Source organism: Somniosus microcephalus, chromosome 29 (genome assembly GCF_052327205.1).
Source record: "Somniosus microcephalus isolate GS21.2 chromosome 29, FLI_Smic_1.0, whole genome shotgun sequence".
Taxonomy (NCBI): domain Eukaryota; kingdom Metazoa; phylum Chordata; class Chondrichthyes; order Squaliformes; family Somniosidae; genus Somniosus; species Somniosus microcephalus.
The window spans coordinates 31,141,285-31,160,515 of NC_141015.1; the positions used below are offsets into that span (position 1 = coordinate 31,141,285).

Here is a 19,231-nt window from a genome sequence, read left to right on the forward strand (position 1 = left end):
ACAGATAGCAATAGGTAGAATCAAACGCATAAGCAGGTCAAATAATCTAGCTGTTCTACAGAACGATTCCCTGCAATCTACATTAGTATTACCTCTTTTACTAAATCTTCATACATCTTGATGGCAATGTCCCTACTAACTGGTTCAATTAATTTCCCAGGAAATGGACCTGTGCTACCAGTTGCCAGAATAAGATGAGAATAATGTACAACCTTTAAAACATAATAAAAGGCAGAGCATTAATTGGAATTGAAATGTGTGATACTTAGCTTGAAAACCAATAAAATATTTGACACATCGCCTTATTAAAAGTCACTGTAAGGTCACAAATTTCATTCTTATTTTTAATGTGCTGACCTCTCCATTCTCCATAATGACATCCTGGTCTTCTAAATCAATATCGCTGACTTTCCCTTGTTTGAAGTTCTCTTTGAATGTCACATCATACGATATGAATGTTTTCTCTGCAAATCCTAATTTAAAAAAAAATGCAAGACAGTAGCTGCTATGAAAAAAATAAGTCACTTAAGAATATAACAAAGTACAGACCGAGGAAAATCATTCAACCCATCAAAGTCACGCCGTCAAAGAAATCATGCTCAATTAAGCAACAACAACTTGCATTTATATAGCGCCTTTAACATCGTAAAACGTCCCAGGGCGCTTCACATCATCATAGACTCCCCAATTTATTTAATCTCCTAAGTAAAGTGAAAAATCCACAGTCAAACTTCTGACAACATAGATCTCCGTGAAACTTCAACCTGAGCTTAAAACTTAACAAACAAAGCTGCAGGATGTTAATCTAAAATTAAAGTTGACGTCATTCATGAGCAGCTGCATCTACCGATGACAGCTCCAACGTCGAGTAGCAATGTATTTCCAGAGGGATCTGATTACCTGAACCCAAAACTTTACTTTTCCTTTCCACCCCCCCTTTTCCTTTTGTTTCTCTCTCACACCTGGCAGCTATCTCTTGCCCTGCCAGTACACCTTACACCTAATCTCAGCCTATTACCATCTCGTCTAGCTTCTAATACCTTTTATTGTCTCTTTTACTTCTTTTGTTTCTTTCACTTCTTTTGTCCGATCGCAGCCCTGCCTTCGATCTATTTTCTTTTCTTTCCAGTTTTGAAGAAGGGTTCGACCCGAAACGTCAACTCAAATTTCTCTCCACAGATGTTGCCTGACCTGCTGAGTTTTTCCAGCATTTTCTGTTGTTATTTCCAAAACTTTACTGCTGTTTCAGTGGCTCCTACTGTAAGACCAGCGGCAGTCTGCTGTAACAGCCACAAACCTGGCTGGGACCCCGCTATGCGGAGTCCTGGCCTTGTTCTGCCATTTCCTGTACGGCCCTGTGGGAGTGGAGCCACCACCTAGTCCTCAGCGTATGACTGGTGCAAGTTATACCAGCCTGATCCCAGCAGAAGGGGAATGGGGCGGGAAAGTGGAGTTGAGGTCGAAGATCAGCCATGATCTTACTGAATGGCGGAGCAGGCTCGAGGGGCCGTATGGCCGACTCCTGCTCCTAATTCTGATGATCTTACGTTCTTAGAAGTGGGGCCCACCTTTGGGTCCAGACCAGGGTTGGGGTCTGGATCCCCTAAAGGTCAGGGAGCAAATAAAATTTGGGGGAGTTTTGAAACAGCACCCAGATTCCTCTTCTGTGAGGAAGGTAACCCAGCAGCACTCTCAGTCCAGGGCTGCCAACTACTGTCAGTGTTTCCAGTGACTTTGCTGTGGGAACCACAGATGTGGCCCCAAACTGCTGGATGCACGCTTGTGGAGGTCCTACCCTCCAAGTCCGTGAGCTTTGGTGGGGTCTGTACTGGGGTTCCACAGCAGGCATGATCCCGGTGTAACTGCTGGGATCGAGCCCTCCTGGATTTTCTAGGCCCCTATGTCTATAGTTAAAGCCTTCAATTTTATTTTAAAGGAGTTGATTAACATAGTATTGATTACTCTTGCTGGGAATTTATTTACGATATACAGTACTCTGGCTAGGAAAATTGCTTCTAATTTCTGAACTCATTGAAGCCATGATAATATTGCAGTTATACTCTAAGTCCAATAACCTGCTTGCATTGGTATTGTCTATTCCTTCTTAGTATTCTAATGACCAGATTAGAACCCCATTCGATTGTTATTTCTCGACTAACAACAAGTCCTGTTCTGCATGTCTCACCGCTTTACTTTTGTTAAATCACAGAATCATCCCCATCACTCTTCTCTGAACCATCCTCAATGTCCTTTTGTAGATGGGGAGCAGTGCGTTACACACACGTTCCAATTATGGTCTTACCAATAAATTGCACAGAGTGAAGGCCATCCATTTCAGTTTATAATTAAATGTCCTTTGAGATGCATCTGAGCATCTGAGTAGCCTGGTTGATTACTGGCAGACTGACTGAATAGTTTAATTGTTTTAGCAGATCATTAACAAACCAGCGTTATCCTTGTAATTATACAAGCAGATATAATTTACTTGCATTTTCAGCGGCGTTTGATTAAATTCTGCCTGCAAGAGTGATAAACGCATCTAATCTTTGTTTCCGTTGCCACGTTTACCAGTGTTTCCACCCATTGTGTATATGTTTCACGTCCATGGCCGTACATTTATAACCACATTAAATTTCATATGCCATTCCTTAGCTTTTCCACTACATCAGTCACCTGGTCACACAGCTTATATAATAAGAACATAAGAAATAGGAGCAGGAGTCGGCCATTTAGCCCTTCGAACCTGCTCCGCCATTCAATGAGATCATGGCTGATCTTCTGCCTCAACTCCATTCACCAGCCCTATCACCATATCCCTTGATGCCCTTACTAGCCAGAAAACTATTGACTTCTGTTTTGAATATACCCAACGACTGAGCCTCCACAGCCCTCTGGGGTAGAGAATTCCAAAGATTCACCACCCTCTGTGTGAAGAAATTTCTCCTCAGCTGCCTTTGATTAAATTCTGCCTGCAAGGATGATAAATACATCAATTACAAGTAAAAAGAAAGAAAGATTTGCATTTATATAGCGCCTTTCACGACCACCGGACGTCTCAAAGCGCTTTACAGCCAATGAAGTACTTTTGAAGTGGAGTCACTGTTGTAATGTGGGAAATACTGACCTCGGTCATGTTGTTCATGAATAGTACAATCAACAAGGAACCTCGAACAGGCCAATGCAGAAACCCACCCATTGCTATCCGCCCAGGCAAAAGGCTAACAGGATCGGGTGCAACATTGGTTTTACACCGACCGCGCCTGATTTTACTCTCCATTTAACTCAGGGAAGGGTAATATTGCGCGGGGACGGAAAAGCAATGTTCCACCCGATCCCGTGGGGTTTCCCGCCCGCCGACTTAGGTTCAAATTGCCCCATTTGTCATCACCTCCTGCTTTCTATTGCCAAACCAATTTTCAAAACCAGACAGTTAATTGCCATTACTCCCACGCGCTTCTTCTTTGGAAGCCTTGCAGGCAGAATTTAATCAAACGCCGCTGAAAATGCAAGTAAATTATATCTGTTTGTATAATTACAAGGATAACTCTGGTTTGTTAATGATCTGCTAAAACAATTAAATTGTGAGACATATTGTTTCTAAAATCGTGCTGATAACTCCTTATGCTCTCAATGTTCTTTAGAACATTAATGGAATTGTGAAATAATCTTGAATGTATTTCCCAGTTCCAACATCAGCCTACAATTCCGCAATTCATGAACCACATGTTTTCCAATACCAGGGTCATTTTCTATCCTCCAGCTCTCAGCAGTAGGCTCTATATTATGGAGCTCATAAAAATATTCATGAGAAGCTTGGCTATTTCCCCATTTTTTTCTTTCTACTTTCTTTCAAAAGTTAGGAACAGAAACACAAAACACACAAGCAAAGTCTTAAAATGTGCAGTCAGCGAGGCACTTGGCGTTCATAACACTGAAAGCTGTGCAAGTGGCTTCAAAGCCTGAAATACTTTGGTACTTCACAAAAACTAGCACTCGACTCCTAATCGGATAGTAATAATGAACTCAAAGGCTTGCACGTCTCTTAGTTTTAGTGCAGCTCCGTGTCTTTCAGCACCCATTTTGTGCTGATATAGACCTTAATTTGCTGAAACCCACAGCAAACCAGTGCCAAAATAGATGTCGAGATTTGGGAATCATTATATTTCTCTGATTTACCATTCTGCACCGATGCTCTAAGAGCTCCCATGTTGTGATGGAAGGCAAACTTTATGTCGATCAGTGTGTAAGGGATCCTGTAGTATGATAATTGCTTTGCGGCTGCAATCCCTCCGAAACCACCACCCACAATGACGACATGGTCATTCTCACTGACGGATATTTTCCCTCCCATGATGTCTCTGATGAAAAAGAAGGAGAAAAAGTGTTTTAAAGTGGAAGTATCCAGAAAAAAGAAAGACTTGCATTTATATAGCACTTTTCACAACCTCAGGACCTCACAAAGCGCTTTACAGCCAATGACGTCCTTTTGTAGTGTAGTCACTGTCAATGTTCCCTCTAATTTTTTTTCTGTGTGCGGTCCCTTTAAATTTGCCGTGTAGCCATGCACGCGTGGTATCTTTGCCAGCGGCAACAGCTGGTGAGCGGCCTGCGTGAGATCTCCAGATCTGTTAGGGGGAACGTTGGTCACTGTTGTAAGGTAGCAAATGGGGCAGCCAATCTGCTCACAGCAAGCTATCACAAACAGCAATGTGATAATGACCAGATAATCTGTTTTTTTTAGTGATGTTGGTTGAGGGATAAATATTGACCCAGGACACCGGGGATAACTCCCCTGCTCTTCTTCGAAACAGTGCCATGGGATCTTTTACGTCCTCCTGAGAGCGCAGATGGGACCTCGGTTTAACGTCTCATCTGAAAGACGGCACCTCTGACAATGCAGCACTCCCTCAGTACTGCACTGGAGTGTCAGCCTGGATTATGTGCTCAAGTCTCTGGAGTGGGACTTGAACCCATGGTCTTCTGAGTCAGAGGTGAGAGTGCGACCCACTGAGCCACAGCTAACACAAAAAAGCAGTTCTTTACATAGTGGCTATTTACAAACATCCGAGATTCAAATTAAATGATGGCATTAATATAGGGTAGAAAAGTAGCTATTTTATAGCCTATTTGGGAGGGGCAATATTTTTACCATGGGTGAGCAGCTGTCTATGTCACAGCTTCTCACTGGCACCCAGATGAAATTTGGATATTAATGGTTGGATTTTCCGTAATAAACCTTATAGGGTCAGGACGAGACTTCCGCCCACAGCCCTGGTTCCCAGCCCTGTATTATGGGTTGGGAGTCAATGGCCCAGATTTGGTGTTAATAATAATGGTGAGGATAACAGCGTTCACCGTTATGATGGTGTAGATCAGACAGCAACTTCCGGAGTGGGCACATGTGCAGTTAAACGTAGAAATCAGAAGTTGCATTCCGAGTTACCCTGCTCCTCCACAGGTTGCACTATAATAGTACCTCGCCGATAGACTCAGCATTGAAATACTTACCACGGCATGAAGTTGGGGTACTTACCCATTAGTTACCCGCCAGAAAGAGTTAGGGCTGGTGCATTCAGGAGTAAGTGAACTTTTATCGCCGTGATAAATGATAATTACTGCCAACAACCTCTCTGGCCCTGAAAATGTAATTTCACAAGTGTGGAGTCTCATTCCTTCAGAAGTTAATTAGTGTTGGAGATTTTTTTAAAAATTCTGTCTGTCTCTTTTATCTCTCCCTCTCTTAATCTCATCTTCTTTCCGAATCTTTATTTTGCTTTCTGTACATGATTTAAATCTAATTTATACTTCCTGGTTTAGACTCTGCGGGCTGAATTTTCCGTAGTGGTAGCGGGTGTGATCGGTGGCGGGTCAGGTGTGAAAGTTTTTTTTTGACAGCGGGTCGGGAACCCACTGTCAACTCGCTCCCACACCCCTTTCCCACAGGCGCGTCTGTCAGCGTGGAGCCGACCCGACCTGCAGCGACGGGGAGCCCAATTGAAATCATTATGAGGTACTTTACAGGCGCTTAAGAGCCTTTTCCCCCCTGCCCCTACTTTTTAAATTTCCCTGCATGGCCACAGGATTCACACAGCTCAGGAACCACGCCTGTCAACCTGAGGTGTGAGTTCCGTGGCCATTGCTCCAGCTGATTACTGGACTGCATGGAAAACAAACCAAAAAGAAACATGTTGATTACATCAGCTAACAGATTGATGGAGATTCTGTTTTACTTGAAAAGCTACTGGTAAATGTTAATTTTTCACTGGAGATTCTCGGCTGTTGCCTTCCAACTGAACAGTAATTGCAGTGAATTGATCTGCACTATAAAAAATGACATATACCATTTAAATAATTTTTGTGTTGTTTCTGGTCAGGTTTTTCTCACAGTATATACTGTGATTGTCCAGTTACACATTAAATCAAGTCATCAACCATAACAATTTTATTCTCATCACTCATTCCACTGGTTCAATTTGCTTTTAGTCCCTGAATATGACTAATTTAATTTTTCAGTCTGAGACTTTAGGGTGAATTTCTGCAGAGGTTCTCTCACTTGTCCATTGTTAACTTCAACAGAAGAGCTGCAGAAATCCCAGAAACACATTGTAAGCACCACTTACACTGTTTGTCAGGGATTCCGCAGCTCTTCCGCTGAACTTGCATACGATTGTAAATCCACCCCTTTACAATTACATTTAAAATCTGCTTAATTTTATGTATTACCTACACAGACACATCTTTTATTTGTACCAGTTACTGATAAAAAAAAGTCTACAGATTTGTGACTAAAGCACCAATAACTTCATAATTAATGCTCTTTTTTATTATGTTCTTGATTGTATTTGTAAATGGAGTCATAGTACTTAATGATAATTTATTTAAATATTTTTTTGTCACTCATATATAACTTTTATTATATGATTGTACAGTAAAGATTCAACACCCACTATGTTAGATTAAACTTAAAATTTAATGTGGCCAGGGTCCCTTTAAGGATCCCAGTTTAAAACGCGTCATAAATGACGTCACCAGACCTGCTCCATCTAATTGGGCTGGGTATCACACTTGGCGGGCTTAATAGGCCCCATTAAGGTAAGTTCATTTTGTACAGCGGGATGGAGCCAGCAGCGGGGTCGGGACCCGACATGGCCACCGCCCGCAACCGACCCGCCCAGGTAAGGAAAATTCCAACCTGCGTGGCTCAGTGAAGATTCTTCAATCTGATTGGTTGAAGAGCCTTGCTGCTCACAGATCCCCTGTAGAGGGCGCCGCACTGGCTCAGACGCCCGATGACAAAAAGTCTCTGCTCAAAAGCCCGCAAAAACTTTGTGGGCAGCTGTCAGTGTAGTGGACGGCGAGCGTCATTCCTTCACCGCCTACTGTTAAAATCCGGGCCATTATGTATTCATGGCCCACTCCCATTGGGATCCCCAACAGCAAGCGGGAGGCTGTCAGTGGCCCCCAAGGATGGTCCAGATGGTGATGTAGCAGGACTGCACCAGAAGAGGTGAAGGACCAGACTAACAAGGTCACACAACGCCCAAAAACTCCTGCAATTCTTTTACAGAAGGCCTTGGTTGAGACTAACAGCTTTTATTTGGCAGCTTTGAGGAGCAGCGGTGAGGGGTGGGCAGCAGGGAAACGAGCCTGAAACCTGGGGTCCTCTACCCAGCTAGTATTTGCATGTGGCAGGCAAAGGAAGGATTGAAGTTGGGATGCTTCACGCCATGCTGTGCATTTATTTAGGAACAGCAGCTTTAGTTACATTTACGATGGCGGGGGAATCCAGAACCAGGGGTCACAGTCTAAGGATATCCAGAACCAGGGGTCACAGTCTAAGGATATCCAGAACCAGGGGTCACAGTCTAAAGATATCCAGAATCAGGGGTCACAGTCTAAGGATATCCAGAACCAGGGGCCACAGTCTAAGGATAAGGGGTAAGCCATTTAGGACTGAGATGAGGAGAAATTTCTTCACCCAGAGAGTGGTGAACCTGTGGAATTCTCTACCACACAAGGCAGTTGAGGCCAATTCATTAAATATATTCAAGAAGGAGTTAGATATATTTCTTAAGGCTAAAGGGATCAAGGGATATGGGGAGAAAGCAGGGACAGGGTACTGAATTTGGATGATCAGCCATGATCTCATTAAATGGCGGAACAGGCTCGAGGGGCCGAATGGCCTACTCCTGCTCCTATCACAGAATCACAGAATCCCCACAGTGCAGATAGAGGCCATTTCAGCCCATCGAGCCTGCACCGACACATATCCCACCCGATCCCCGTAACCCCTACACCAACACATATCCCACCCTATCCCCGTAACCCCACGTACTTAATCCCCCTAACACTAAGGGTCAATTTATCATAGCCAATCAACCTAACTCGCACATCTTTGGACTGTGGGAGGAAACCGGAGCACCCGGAGGAAACCCCTATCTTCTATGTTTCTATGTTTCAATAGTGCTACTTTGATTTTTACATATGTTGATCCAGGCCCAAAAATATTCAAACTTACCAATTTAAGATTTAGCTTTGCTTGTGTAGTTGATGGGAATATATCTCTGCATATGTCTAAAAAGGAAAAAAAAAGCTGATTAACAGTGATTTCTTCTTTCTCGTATATTGTTCAAAGAGAGAGAAGCTGGCAGCGATGTGAGAGTGGCAGTATAATTCCTGGCTCAGAGCAGCATGTTAAGGAACGAGGAGTGAAACCCCCGACAATTGGGGTTTCAAACCCGTCCATCAGTTCGCAGACAGCACAACTCCTGATTCCGTGCGTTCAGCAAGACATTAGATGAATGTCCAGTACTGCATTTAAGGGGAAGCTAGATAAGCAAATGAGGGAGAAAGGAATAGAAGGATATGCTGATAGGGTGAGATGAAGAGGGGCGTATGGATCATAAACGCCGGCATAGACCAGTTGGGCCGAACGACCTGGAACTGTGCTGTAAATTCTATGTACAGGAAACTCTCGATTTACCGGCACCTAAATAACCAGAAACCTCTGTTAACCGGCAAAATTCAGGAGTAGGTTCAGGTAAGTTTTACTTCATATTAGTGGCCGTTCCTGGATTTGTGGCTGTGTAATTGGGGTTCCTGCACTTGTTGCTAAGCAACAGGGATGCTTGGTCTGTGGCCGGGCTTCTTGCACCTGTTGCTAAGCAACAGGGAAGCCTGGATTTGTTGCTGTGTACAGAGCTCTCGTACTTTTTAACTGTGCCTCTCTGTAATCCGGACTTTTTGATAAACCAGCACCACGCCGGTCCCGTCGGTGCCGGATAAAAAAGAGTTTCCCGTAGTTCTAAGTAATACTTCAGCTCAGCAACAAAGTATATTGAAAGCGGCATCTTGTTTTGTATTTATAGCTTTGAATGTTCAGCAAAAACCATTTCCCTAAATTTACACTTTCTATGCTTGCTTTTGGTAGGCTGTGTAGAGGAATGTGCATGCACCATCCCACCACTAACTAGCTTGAGAATTGCTGAAAAATGAAAGAAGTCGAAAGAATAGTATAACTCCTGTCTATGCAACTGCTGCACACCTGAATATGAGCCAGTCCTTGATCAGTGTCGGCGGTATAACTACAGCCTTTATATCAGCTGCACTAAGGCGCAGGATTCTAGGTTCTTGATCTGCAGTGAATGCAGGACTGTTAAAGCACTGAACAGCAACATGTTTCTCAAGGACAACCTTCTCGTTCTGTCAGATGGGCCGTTGTTCCCAAGTCCCAGTACCATAATGCACACATGCCAATCTAGAAAAGCAACTAAAGATAACCAACAGCTTCAATAAACAAGCTGATGCAGGCCCCAGAAAAGCTGGCAGCTCAAAAAAACAGTTCTGAATTTAGGCCTTGGCACACGGGCCGGGATCTTGCTCCCCTCCTGGCCTATGCGCTGGATAGGTGAAGGGCATCACAACCGTGCTCTGCTTGAGGCCAAATTTGGTGAGCTGGGCCGCCTGGGGCAAAGTGGGGCCTTATGCTGGGAAATGGGGGTAGAATCAGGAGTGCAGCTGCCCGGTTGGCCACGAGCCTTGGGGGCCTTGTGAGTGTTGTTGGAGAACAGCAACTGGAAGATCTTCAGGCACCAAACTGCAAACCCGCCCCTACCGTGTCCTGCAACAAAAAAAAAATGGCATTTACCCATTTGCGCGCCTTCACTTTGTTACCGGGCCCCCTCAGACTGCCCTCCCCCGATCTGGGGGGGTGGGGGGGCGGGTTCTGGCATAAGGCCCTCCACCAGCATCTTGAGGCACTACTCTGAATGGGCGTGACCTTTGGTTGCAAGCACAGAAAATTGAGATAGAAAAACAGAAAACAGGAACAGAGATGCTGGCTCCAACCTCATATCCCGGCATTAGGACTGCAGCCTCCTGCACTCTTGAGAAGCCGGGGATATCCCGGGGCACCACACACGGGATTGGGAGGACCTAACATAACTAAGGTGGTCTATGCCTCCTTATCCTCTTCCCCGGTGCCAGGGAATGAGTCTGCCCCAGGTATTAGGGAGAGCAATATATGAGGCCATGGAGTCTAGGAGTTAGACAGAAAGTGCAACGTGTTGCAGACTTGTCATGACTTAGGCTACAAATATACCCAACATTTTATCACTTTTACTGCAGGAGTATAATCCAAAATGTACGAAAGTGCAGTTTGCAGCAGCGGTGAATATAGAAAGAGCTAAAGGAGGATGCAAGGACTGAAGATGTGAGACTTAGGGCTGGATTTTACTTACCGAGACGAGTTGGGGGCGGGATTGCTGCCTTCCGGGTTCTAGTCCTGCCCCCAGCGACATCTGACGAACAGACGCTATTTTGCCCTGATTGGCCTTGTTAAGCCCGCCCTGCGGGCTTGTCGGCCAATTAAGGGGAAGCCGGTGTCAGATGATGTCAGTTGATGACGTTTCATCTGCCGGTTTTCTTAAAGGCATATGCACCACACCTGTTTGACAGATGAATTGTCAGTGTTTGACAGCATTGAGGTGCTGTCAAACACTGACAATCACTGTATACAGGTGAGCCCTTGCACCCAATCTCTCCAATTACTCTCTCCTTAGGAAAAAACAGATGGCAGCTGCAGCTGAGATTGCAGAAGCCATCTGTCACTTCTCCCGATGAGATGAGCCTACACAAACACTTCAACGCTTGTCACCTGCAGAAACATCTAACCACATTAAAAATGACTTTCCCAACATTTCCTTACTTCTGATACTAACCATTGTTCAATTGCATCCTTCACACCACTTCTGCAGCTGTCATCCAAACACCAACATAACAACAGACCCACAGCATGCCTCACTTACCCTGGCGGGGTTCCCCGACGTCGGGAAGCCCACAGCAGCAGTTGAAAAACTGGAAAAAGCCTCTTAACTGCCTGTTAACTACCTGTTAGCAGGCAGTTAAGTGGCTATAATCCTCTTCCCGCCATTAGGAGTCGGGTCCCTACGCAAATCGGGGACCCGACTCCTGGGAAGATTGGTTGGAGGTGGGTTGGGAGCAGGTTCGGGACCCACTGCCATTCTTTTTGACTTTCCCAGCAGTCCCGCCTCCAAACCCACCTCCTCAGTGCTGGAAAAATCCAGCCCCTATTTTCCAACAAGCTCTGTAGCCCCTTCCCTCTGATTTTAGGCCCTTTATTTGGTGCTTTTCCAGGGTTTTGGAGCCAACTGTAATCCTGCCTTTCAAGCCAGAAATCATTTCTCTGAGGATTCTATGTTTTAAATATGAAAATAAAAGTAGCTTCAATACAACTTTACAGGGTCCAGTTCAGTGGGTGTCTGACACCAGATACATCAAAAGTTAACTTATGAACTGAAACCTTTTAGAGTTCACACCAACAATAAACCCAATCCCCGCTGTACTTTACATTCACAAGACACAACTGGCAGTCCCTGTCCCAACCCCATAGAGGCAGGAGAGAGGGGACTAACAGCATTGAGAGAACGCTGTTTTAAATACAGGGCCTTGGTGAGATCACACCTTGAGTATTGTGTGCAGTTTTGGTCGCCTTATCTGAGGAAGGATGTTCTTGCCATAGAGGGAGTGCAGCGAAGATTCACCAGGCTGATACCTAGGATGGCAGGAATGACGTATGAGGAGAGATTAGGTCGATTGGGCTTGTACTCGCTGGAGTTTAGAAGAATGAGAAGGGATCTCATTGAAACTTATAAAATTCTGTCAGGCCTGGACAGACTAGATGCAGGAAGGATGTTCCCGATGGTCGGGGAGTCCAGAACCATGGGTCACAGTCTAAGGATAAGGGGTAAGCCATTTAGGACTGAGATGAGGAGGAATTTCTTCACCCAGAGAGTGGTGAACCTGTGGAATTCTCTACCACACAAGGCAGTTGAGGCCAATTCATTAAATACAGGTAGACTACCCTTTATCCGAACTTCCGAAAACCGAAACCCTCTAAAAACCAAAGGTTTTTTCGGTCAGCGTAAGTCGTGCGCACGACATGACCAGAGTGGCGCACGACTTACGCTGAGCAGAGGGTCAGCGTAAGTCATGCGCACGACCCCCCGCGGACCCCCGCGGATCCCCCCGCCGACCCCGACCCCCGCCGACCCCCCCGCGAACACCCCCACGGACCCCCGCCGACCCCGACCCCCGCGGACCCCCCCGCGGACCCCCGCCGACCCCGACCCCCGCCGACTTACGCTGAGCAGAAGGTCAGCGTAAGTCGTGCGCACGACCCCCCGCCGATCCCCCGTGGAACCACCTGACTCTCTTCCAAAGGCTCGAAAGCAACGAGAGCTCTGAGCCCGCGGTGGTGCCGGCCCCTGTTCCGACCGAGCACGACGACCTGTTGGTGGAAATGCGGAACTTCATTGCATTCCAGGCTAGCAGCGACGGACAAGCCACGACTGCGGACCCCCCCGCGGACCCCCGCTGACGCCGACCCCCCCGCGGACCCCCGCCGACCCACCTTCCGAAATCCGAAATTTTCCGAAAACCGAAACACGGCTGGTCCCGAGGTTTTCGGACAAAGGATAGTCTACCTGTATATTCAAGAAGGAATTAGATATATTTCTTAAGGCTAAAGGGATCAAGGGATAGGGGGAGAAGGCAGGGACAGGGTATTGAATTTGGATGATCAGCCATGATCTCATTAAATGGCAGAACAGGCTTGAGGGGCTGAATGGCCGACTCCTGCTCCTATCTTCTATGTTTCTATCTATGTTAAACAGTTTTTATTTTTAAATAGTTTCAGGAGGGATACGGGCGGGTCGATGGGGCTGATTTTTGTCTCGCTACCACCACATTTATGCCGGTAAATCAAGACAAAAATGGCGACTTACTGCTGGAGGCCTGATAGTTAACAGGCAGAAAATAGGATTATCCCCTTTTTGCCCTCACAAGTGCGGGCTTCCCGAAGGTTCCAAAACCCGCCAGCTCAGCGAGGCGAGTACTGGGTCTGTGGGGGTCGGGGGGGGGGGGGGGGGTTGCAAAAGTGTGCTGTGAAGGTAAGTGATGGGTGCAAGAGTGGAGAGGTGAGTATCTGAGGTAAGGGCAAAGTGTTAGTAAAAGTGTACTTACCTTTGTTTCTTCCTGTAGGCTTCAGTCGGTGTGTATGCGGAGAGTCTCGCACCTCTGCGGTAGAGATGACAGATGTAGTCAAGACCTCATCAAACTACAGAGAATGTTAGTGTTTGACAGCTTCACAGAGCTGTCAAACGATGACAATTAATCTGTCAAAAATGAAAAGTCATACGTTGACGTTTTCTGCAACCGGCTTTCCCTTAATTGGCCTGCTAAGCCCGCTGGGCGGGCTTAACAAGGTCAATCAAGGGAAAATAGCGTGGGTTGGCCACAAATCGATGGAGGCGGGACATCGACCCGACAAGCAGCAGTCCCGCCTCCAACGTGCCTCCATTGGCAAAATCGCCCCAAGGACACTAATAGGTATGTTTTAAAAGCGTTTGAATATAATTTTTTTTATTTACTAAGAAACTGGCTACTGTACTCCAATATAACTAGGAATTGATTCTGCATATTTTTTTTAAGTCATTTTCAGTTATTTAAAATCAGGCTATCCACAGGTGGCACATTGACACTGTGATTAACAATGCTTATTTTTCTGCCATAAAGCCATTTTCTGCTGTATTAACCACACATCACCAAGTTACCACTCTTAAATATATCAAGGAATATTTTTTAAAGCAAATTAAACAAAAAACATTACATTTTAAAACGCTGCTCGATTGAGCTGGTTCATGGCTGATTTTGCGTTTGGCTGATATGCAAATGAGTTTGAGCAGAAACTTGAGAAAGAAAAGCACTTTCGGGTGCAATCTGCGCCTGTTCTGCCAACAGCGCTCAAAGTGGAAACTCTACCCCAATGTAGCAGACATTGTCGGGAAACCATTGTGGTGTCAATCACTGCTGCTTCCTCAACCGCCCACAAACCAGGGACGATTCAAGTCGAGAACGTGAATTAAAGGGATCCTCGCCGCCAGTCAGGGAAAACTACCACTCGTTTTTTATTCGGTGTCTTGAGAGTTTTGAGCTGCAAAGTCTTCGATAAGTTCAACTCCCTGCAGGGATGCGGGCTCATAAAATCTCCCCGTCACTGAAACCTGCTGCTCCATTTAACCGCCCTTTAAAGTGCTGCAGCAGCCCCATGTTGAGCATGCACATGGCCGGATGTCCTGCCCACCCAAACAGTGAGCTGCCAGTCAGCAGGGCGGCTAGCTCGCTCTGTCTAAATTAAGTCTGATCACCAAAGTCACTCGAGCCTCCCGCCAATGACGTCAGGCGAGCGTAGAACTCGTACCATCCACTGCCCTCCCCCCCACCCCTATCCCGGGATCTGCACTCCACACCAAAACGTAGGTAAACCGGATAGTGACTGGGCAGGAATTCCTGTCTCTCCAGCGCAGTTGAATCATTCTCTTTTTTCTCTGCACTTGGTTTACTGTAGCTAGGCAGCCAGCCAGCCATAGTACAGTGGGAGCTCCTTTGAACAGTTCAAGGCAAGCTTTGATCCACCTTTGTGCACACCATATGCCCCCTCCCCCTTCATTATCAAGTCTGAATGGAAGGTCAGAGGCAATTGTGATTCAAGACAAAACACAAACAGTTTTGAAGAAGGGTCAAACCCGAAACGTCAACTCAAATTTCTCTCCACGGATGTTGCCTGACTTGCTGAGTTTTTCCAGCATTTTCTGTTGTTATAACAGATTATTTGCTGTAATTTGCAGCCCAAGCCTGCCTACATGCCTGATTAGGACTGAACACATTCTCAGGCTCTACCTTGGTAAGCATGGGTTATTGGCCTAGAAATTCAGTGGGCTGCGCCACCAGTTAGCACCCAAAGAGGGCACTTAGTGGGGTTAGCGTCACTGGCCATGCCTCCAGCGAAATTTAGAGGGGCACTAATGGCGGTGTTAGCCTGTAGTGCTACGCCACCACCGATGACATCATCGGTGTGCGCAGTGCCCCTCTACCGCCCCAATCGCAATATTTGGTAGCGCCCCCCGCTGTAACGCCGGTCGCAATTTGCGACCGGTTCAGGGGGGCCTACCTGCGGCGGTAGAGGCGCTATTTAAAGGAGAGGTGCGGGGCGGCCATTTTTTTTGCTGGCCGCCTGCCAGCACCTCTCCGCGCTGCCGACCCCGGCCTTCTGAGCACCCCCCCACGTTGTGCCGGCTGTGTCCCAAGAGCCCGGCACTTCTCCTCAGTGCCGGGCTCTTTTGCCGGCACTCGCAATCTCAGATCGCGCTGCAACAGGCCCCTCCCCTTTAAGAAGGGGAGGAAGGCCTGCAGTACCACAGCGCGCCGTGCCGCAGCGTGTGGCGCTGCGGCACATTGCGCTGCGATTTTCAGTTGCAGCGCCCCAAGAGGGATGCGGGGCGCCTCGAGCAGCACCCTGCTTCCGTTTGGGGCGCTGAAACTGAATTTCTCGCTGGCGCTTGCGGCTCCTTCCGGGGCGGTACTTCCGGCGCCCAGGCGATTGGGGCGCCACCGAATTTCTAGGCCATTATCTTACATGCAAGAGAGAGACCCACATCTTTTCCAACCATTCATGTTGTTAAAAGCTCAATACCAGCTATACCGGGCTAAATCTGGCCTATTTGCACAAGGCATAAAATATCACAACTATGACGATCACTGTCTCGGCGTGGAATGAAAGGAGTGATTTAATCATTTCTTCATTCATGCTCTCTGCTGGTAATATCTGTTACTGTTTTACCTTGCAAATAAGCAGATCACTATGCAACTATCCTCTTAACATAGTGTACCATTTTACAATCATGTTCCTGCTTACATGTGTCACAGCAGTGAGCATTTGCATTTAAGAGCTTGACATAACATTTACTGATTTTTAAGCAATGGCATTTGTGTTGCAGAGCTTCTATATTCCCACCATTGTCACTCCACCCATGTGGGAAACTTGAATTATAAAAGAAAGACTTGCATTTATATAGCGCCTTTCATGACCACTGGACGTCCCAAAGTGCTTTACAGCCAATTAAGTACTTTTTTCCAAGTGTAGTCACTGTTGTAATGTAGGAAACATGGCAGCCAATTTGTGCACAGCAAGGTCCCACAAACAGCACTGTGATAATAACAAGATAATCTGTTATAGTGATGTTGATTGAGGGATAAATATTGGCCAGGACACCGGGGATAACTCCCCTGCTCTTCTTTGAAATAGTGCCTGTGGGATCTTTTACGTCCACCTGAGAGAGCAGACGGGGCCTCGGTTTAACGTCTCATCCGAAAGACAGCACCTCCGACCATGCAGCACTCCACTGGTGTGTCAGCCTATATTTTTGTGCTCAAGTCTCTGGAGTGGGACTTTGAACCCACAACCTTCTGATGCACAAAGCGAGTGTGCTGCCCACTGAGCCACAGCTGACATTCAATGAATTTGAAATGAGCCTGAATCTAATTTCTTGTGCAGAATAGGGCCAGGCCCAATCATTTCATTTTATTCAAACACTAATGCACCTCCAACCAGATCCCATTATTTAATTCATCATTAGTATAATTTTGATTGATGATAGAACAGTGATAACACTGAACAACCCAGTGTGACTCCAGCATTAAACACCCTGGAACATCTCCCATTAACATCTGCAGATTAGATTGTTAATAACAAACATCTCAGATAATGGGGTTTACGCACTTATTCACAGTCTCCTAGCTCATCATGTTCTGTTTGGTATTCACCACAGGAGTTATTGTTTCCCATCTCATGGGACACTGAAGATTTCCTCTTCCGATTCAAGTTTCACACTTTAGATACAACATTTTTCACTCTTCTGCCTCAATTATATGTTGTCCCACTGCACCATTGTACCTCCACGTAGTGTAGATGGGCTTCCTTAAACTACTAGTCCATACCCAAGTCACTGGCCGCTTACTATTCAGAACCTCTGATACTCTTCAAAAAAATCCATTGTCCCAACAACACCAGCACAGCCCATTGTGATGCAACTTCAGAACACTAAGCACCTACAAGTCAGCCCACAACATGTACCATTCACTACGTACAAAGGGGAGACAAACGGCCATTCCTTCAAGGGTGTGGCTACCACTGTGGCAAGAGAAGCAAGCAGGGATCAGATCACCTCAATAACAAATGGGCAAACACGCCGTATGTTTTCTTTTAAAGACTCCCTGCTGCAGTTTGTGAGTGCAGAACCAAAGGCACCATTTTGCTTTGATGTATCTACAGATTGTGACTACAGTAATTATACATTATGTTAATCTAGAATGATATCCATATTATTTAGCTTTAACATTACCCCGCCCCCCCCATTCAGTTAAGATAATTTGTGCAGTTAGAGACTTGAATGGTTCATTTATATTTGTCTGCAAAAGGTGCAGGGGAGAGGGGAATATCCCAACTAGATTTATTTTTTAAAATACAAGAGTCAATATAAGGAAACTTATAAAAGCTAAGATTTACTCTAAACCTTGGGACAAGTTCTATGGTTTCAGATTCTAAGTGGTTTGGTAAATAAAGACTGATTTTAGAGCCTGTGGACACATGAAGGTACAGAAATCCTTTGGCAAAACAATTGTATCTTTGAAGTTATCTTTTGATATTTTACAGCAGCAAGGTGCTGGAGAAAGTGCTTTAAACTTAACTCATATTTTTTTTAACTTCAAATGGAAATATCTTTTCGGAAAAGAATGATCAACACCTTGAAGCCCTACCATTGTCTGTAATTCATAAAGACCAGGAGAGGAAGGAACAGGATCCCTTCATCTCTGACTTTCTTAACTGCTTTAACAGACTTCCCACAAAGTGTAGGACTATTCTCCTCTCCGGTTTACACTCTGATCGACCTCACTATCATTCTCATAAAAGCCTCACTGTCAGACTTTTGGAATCATAGAATGATCCAGCACAGAAGGAGGCCATTCAGCCCATCCTGCCTGTGCCTGCTCTTTGGTAGAGCTATCCAATTAATCCCACTCCTCCTTTTCTTTCCCCATAGCCCTGTACATTTTTTCCCTTCAAGTATTTATCAAACCCCTTTTTGAATGTTACTATTAAATCTGCTTCCACCGCCCTTTCAGGCAGCGCATTCCAGATCACAACAACTCGCTGTGTAAATGTATGTTTCCTCATGGAGCCTCTGGTTCTTTTGCCAATCACCTTAAATCTGTGTCCTCTGGTTACCGACCCTTCTGCCACTGGAAACAGTTTCTCCTTATTTAGTCTATCAAAACCTCTCATGATTTTGAACATCTCTATCAAATCTCCTCTTAACCTTCTCTACTCTAAGGAGAACAAACCCAGCTACTCCACTCTCTCCACGTAACTGAAGTCCCTCATCGCTGGCACCATTCTAGTAAATCTCCTCTGGACCCTCTCCAAGGCCTTGACATCCTTCCTAAAGTGTGGTGCCCAGAATTGAACACAATATTCCAGCTGAGGCCCAACCAGTGTTTTATAAAGGTTTAGCATAACTTCTTTGCTTCTTTACTCTATTCCTCTATTAATAAAGGCAATAATCCCGTATGCCTTTTTAACAGCCTTCTCAACTTGTCCTGCCACCTTCAAAGACTTGTGTACGTACACCCCCAGGTCTCCCTGTACCTACACCTCCTTTAAAATTGTACCATTTAGTTTATATTGCCTCTCCTCATTCTTCCTAACAATATATCACTTCACACTTCTCTGCGTTAAATTTCATCTGCCATGTGTCTGCCCATTTCACCCGTCTGTCTATGTCTTCCTGAAGTCTGTTACTATCCGCCTCAATGT

The 19,231-nt window shown here is 45.7% G+C and overlaps 1 protein-coding gene across 3 annotated transcripts in view; it reads right to left on the minus strand.

Moving 5' to 3' along the window:
• LOC147098607 (ferroptosis suppressor protein 1-like) overlaps positions 1–17,361 on the minus strand; it is a 40,598-nt gene extending 23,237 nt beyond the window's left edge. For 2 of the 3 annotated variants that reach the window (XM_085970519.1, XM_085970518.1), the window contains exons 1-4: positions 17,138–17,356; positions 8,519–8,574; positions 4,177–4,358; positions 358–473 (exon numbers count right to left, since the gene is read on the minus strand). In XM_085970519.1, the coding sequence (XP_085826645.1) occupies positions 358–473; positions 4,177–4,351 (291 nt within the window). In that variant the 5' untranslated portion in view covers positions 4,352–4,358; positions 8,519–8,574; positions 17,138–17,356. Of the gene's footprint in view, positions 1–92; positions 213–357; positions 474–4,176; positions 4,359–8,518; positions 8,575–17,137 lie in introns of all 3 variants that reach the window. The other variant, XM_085970521.1, reaches the window with a different exon arrangement.
• Positions 17,362–19,231: the final 1,870 nt, after the last annotated feature.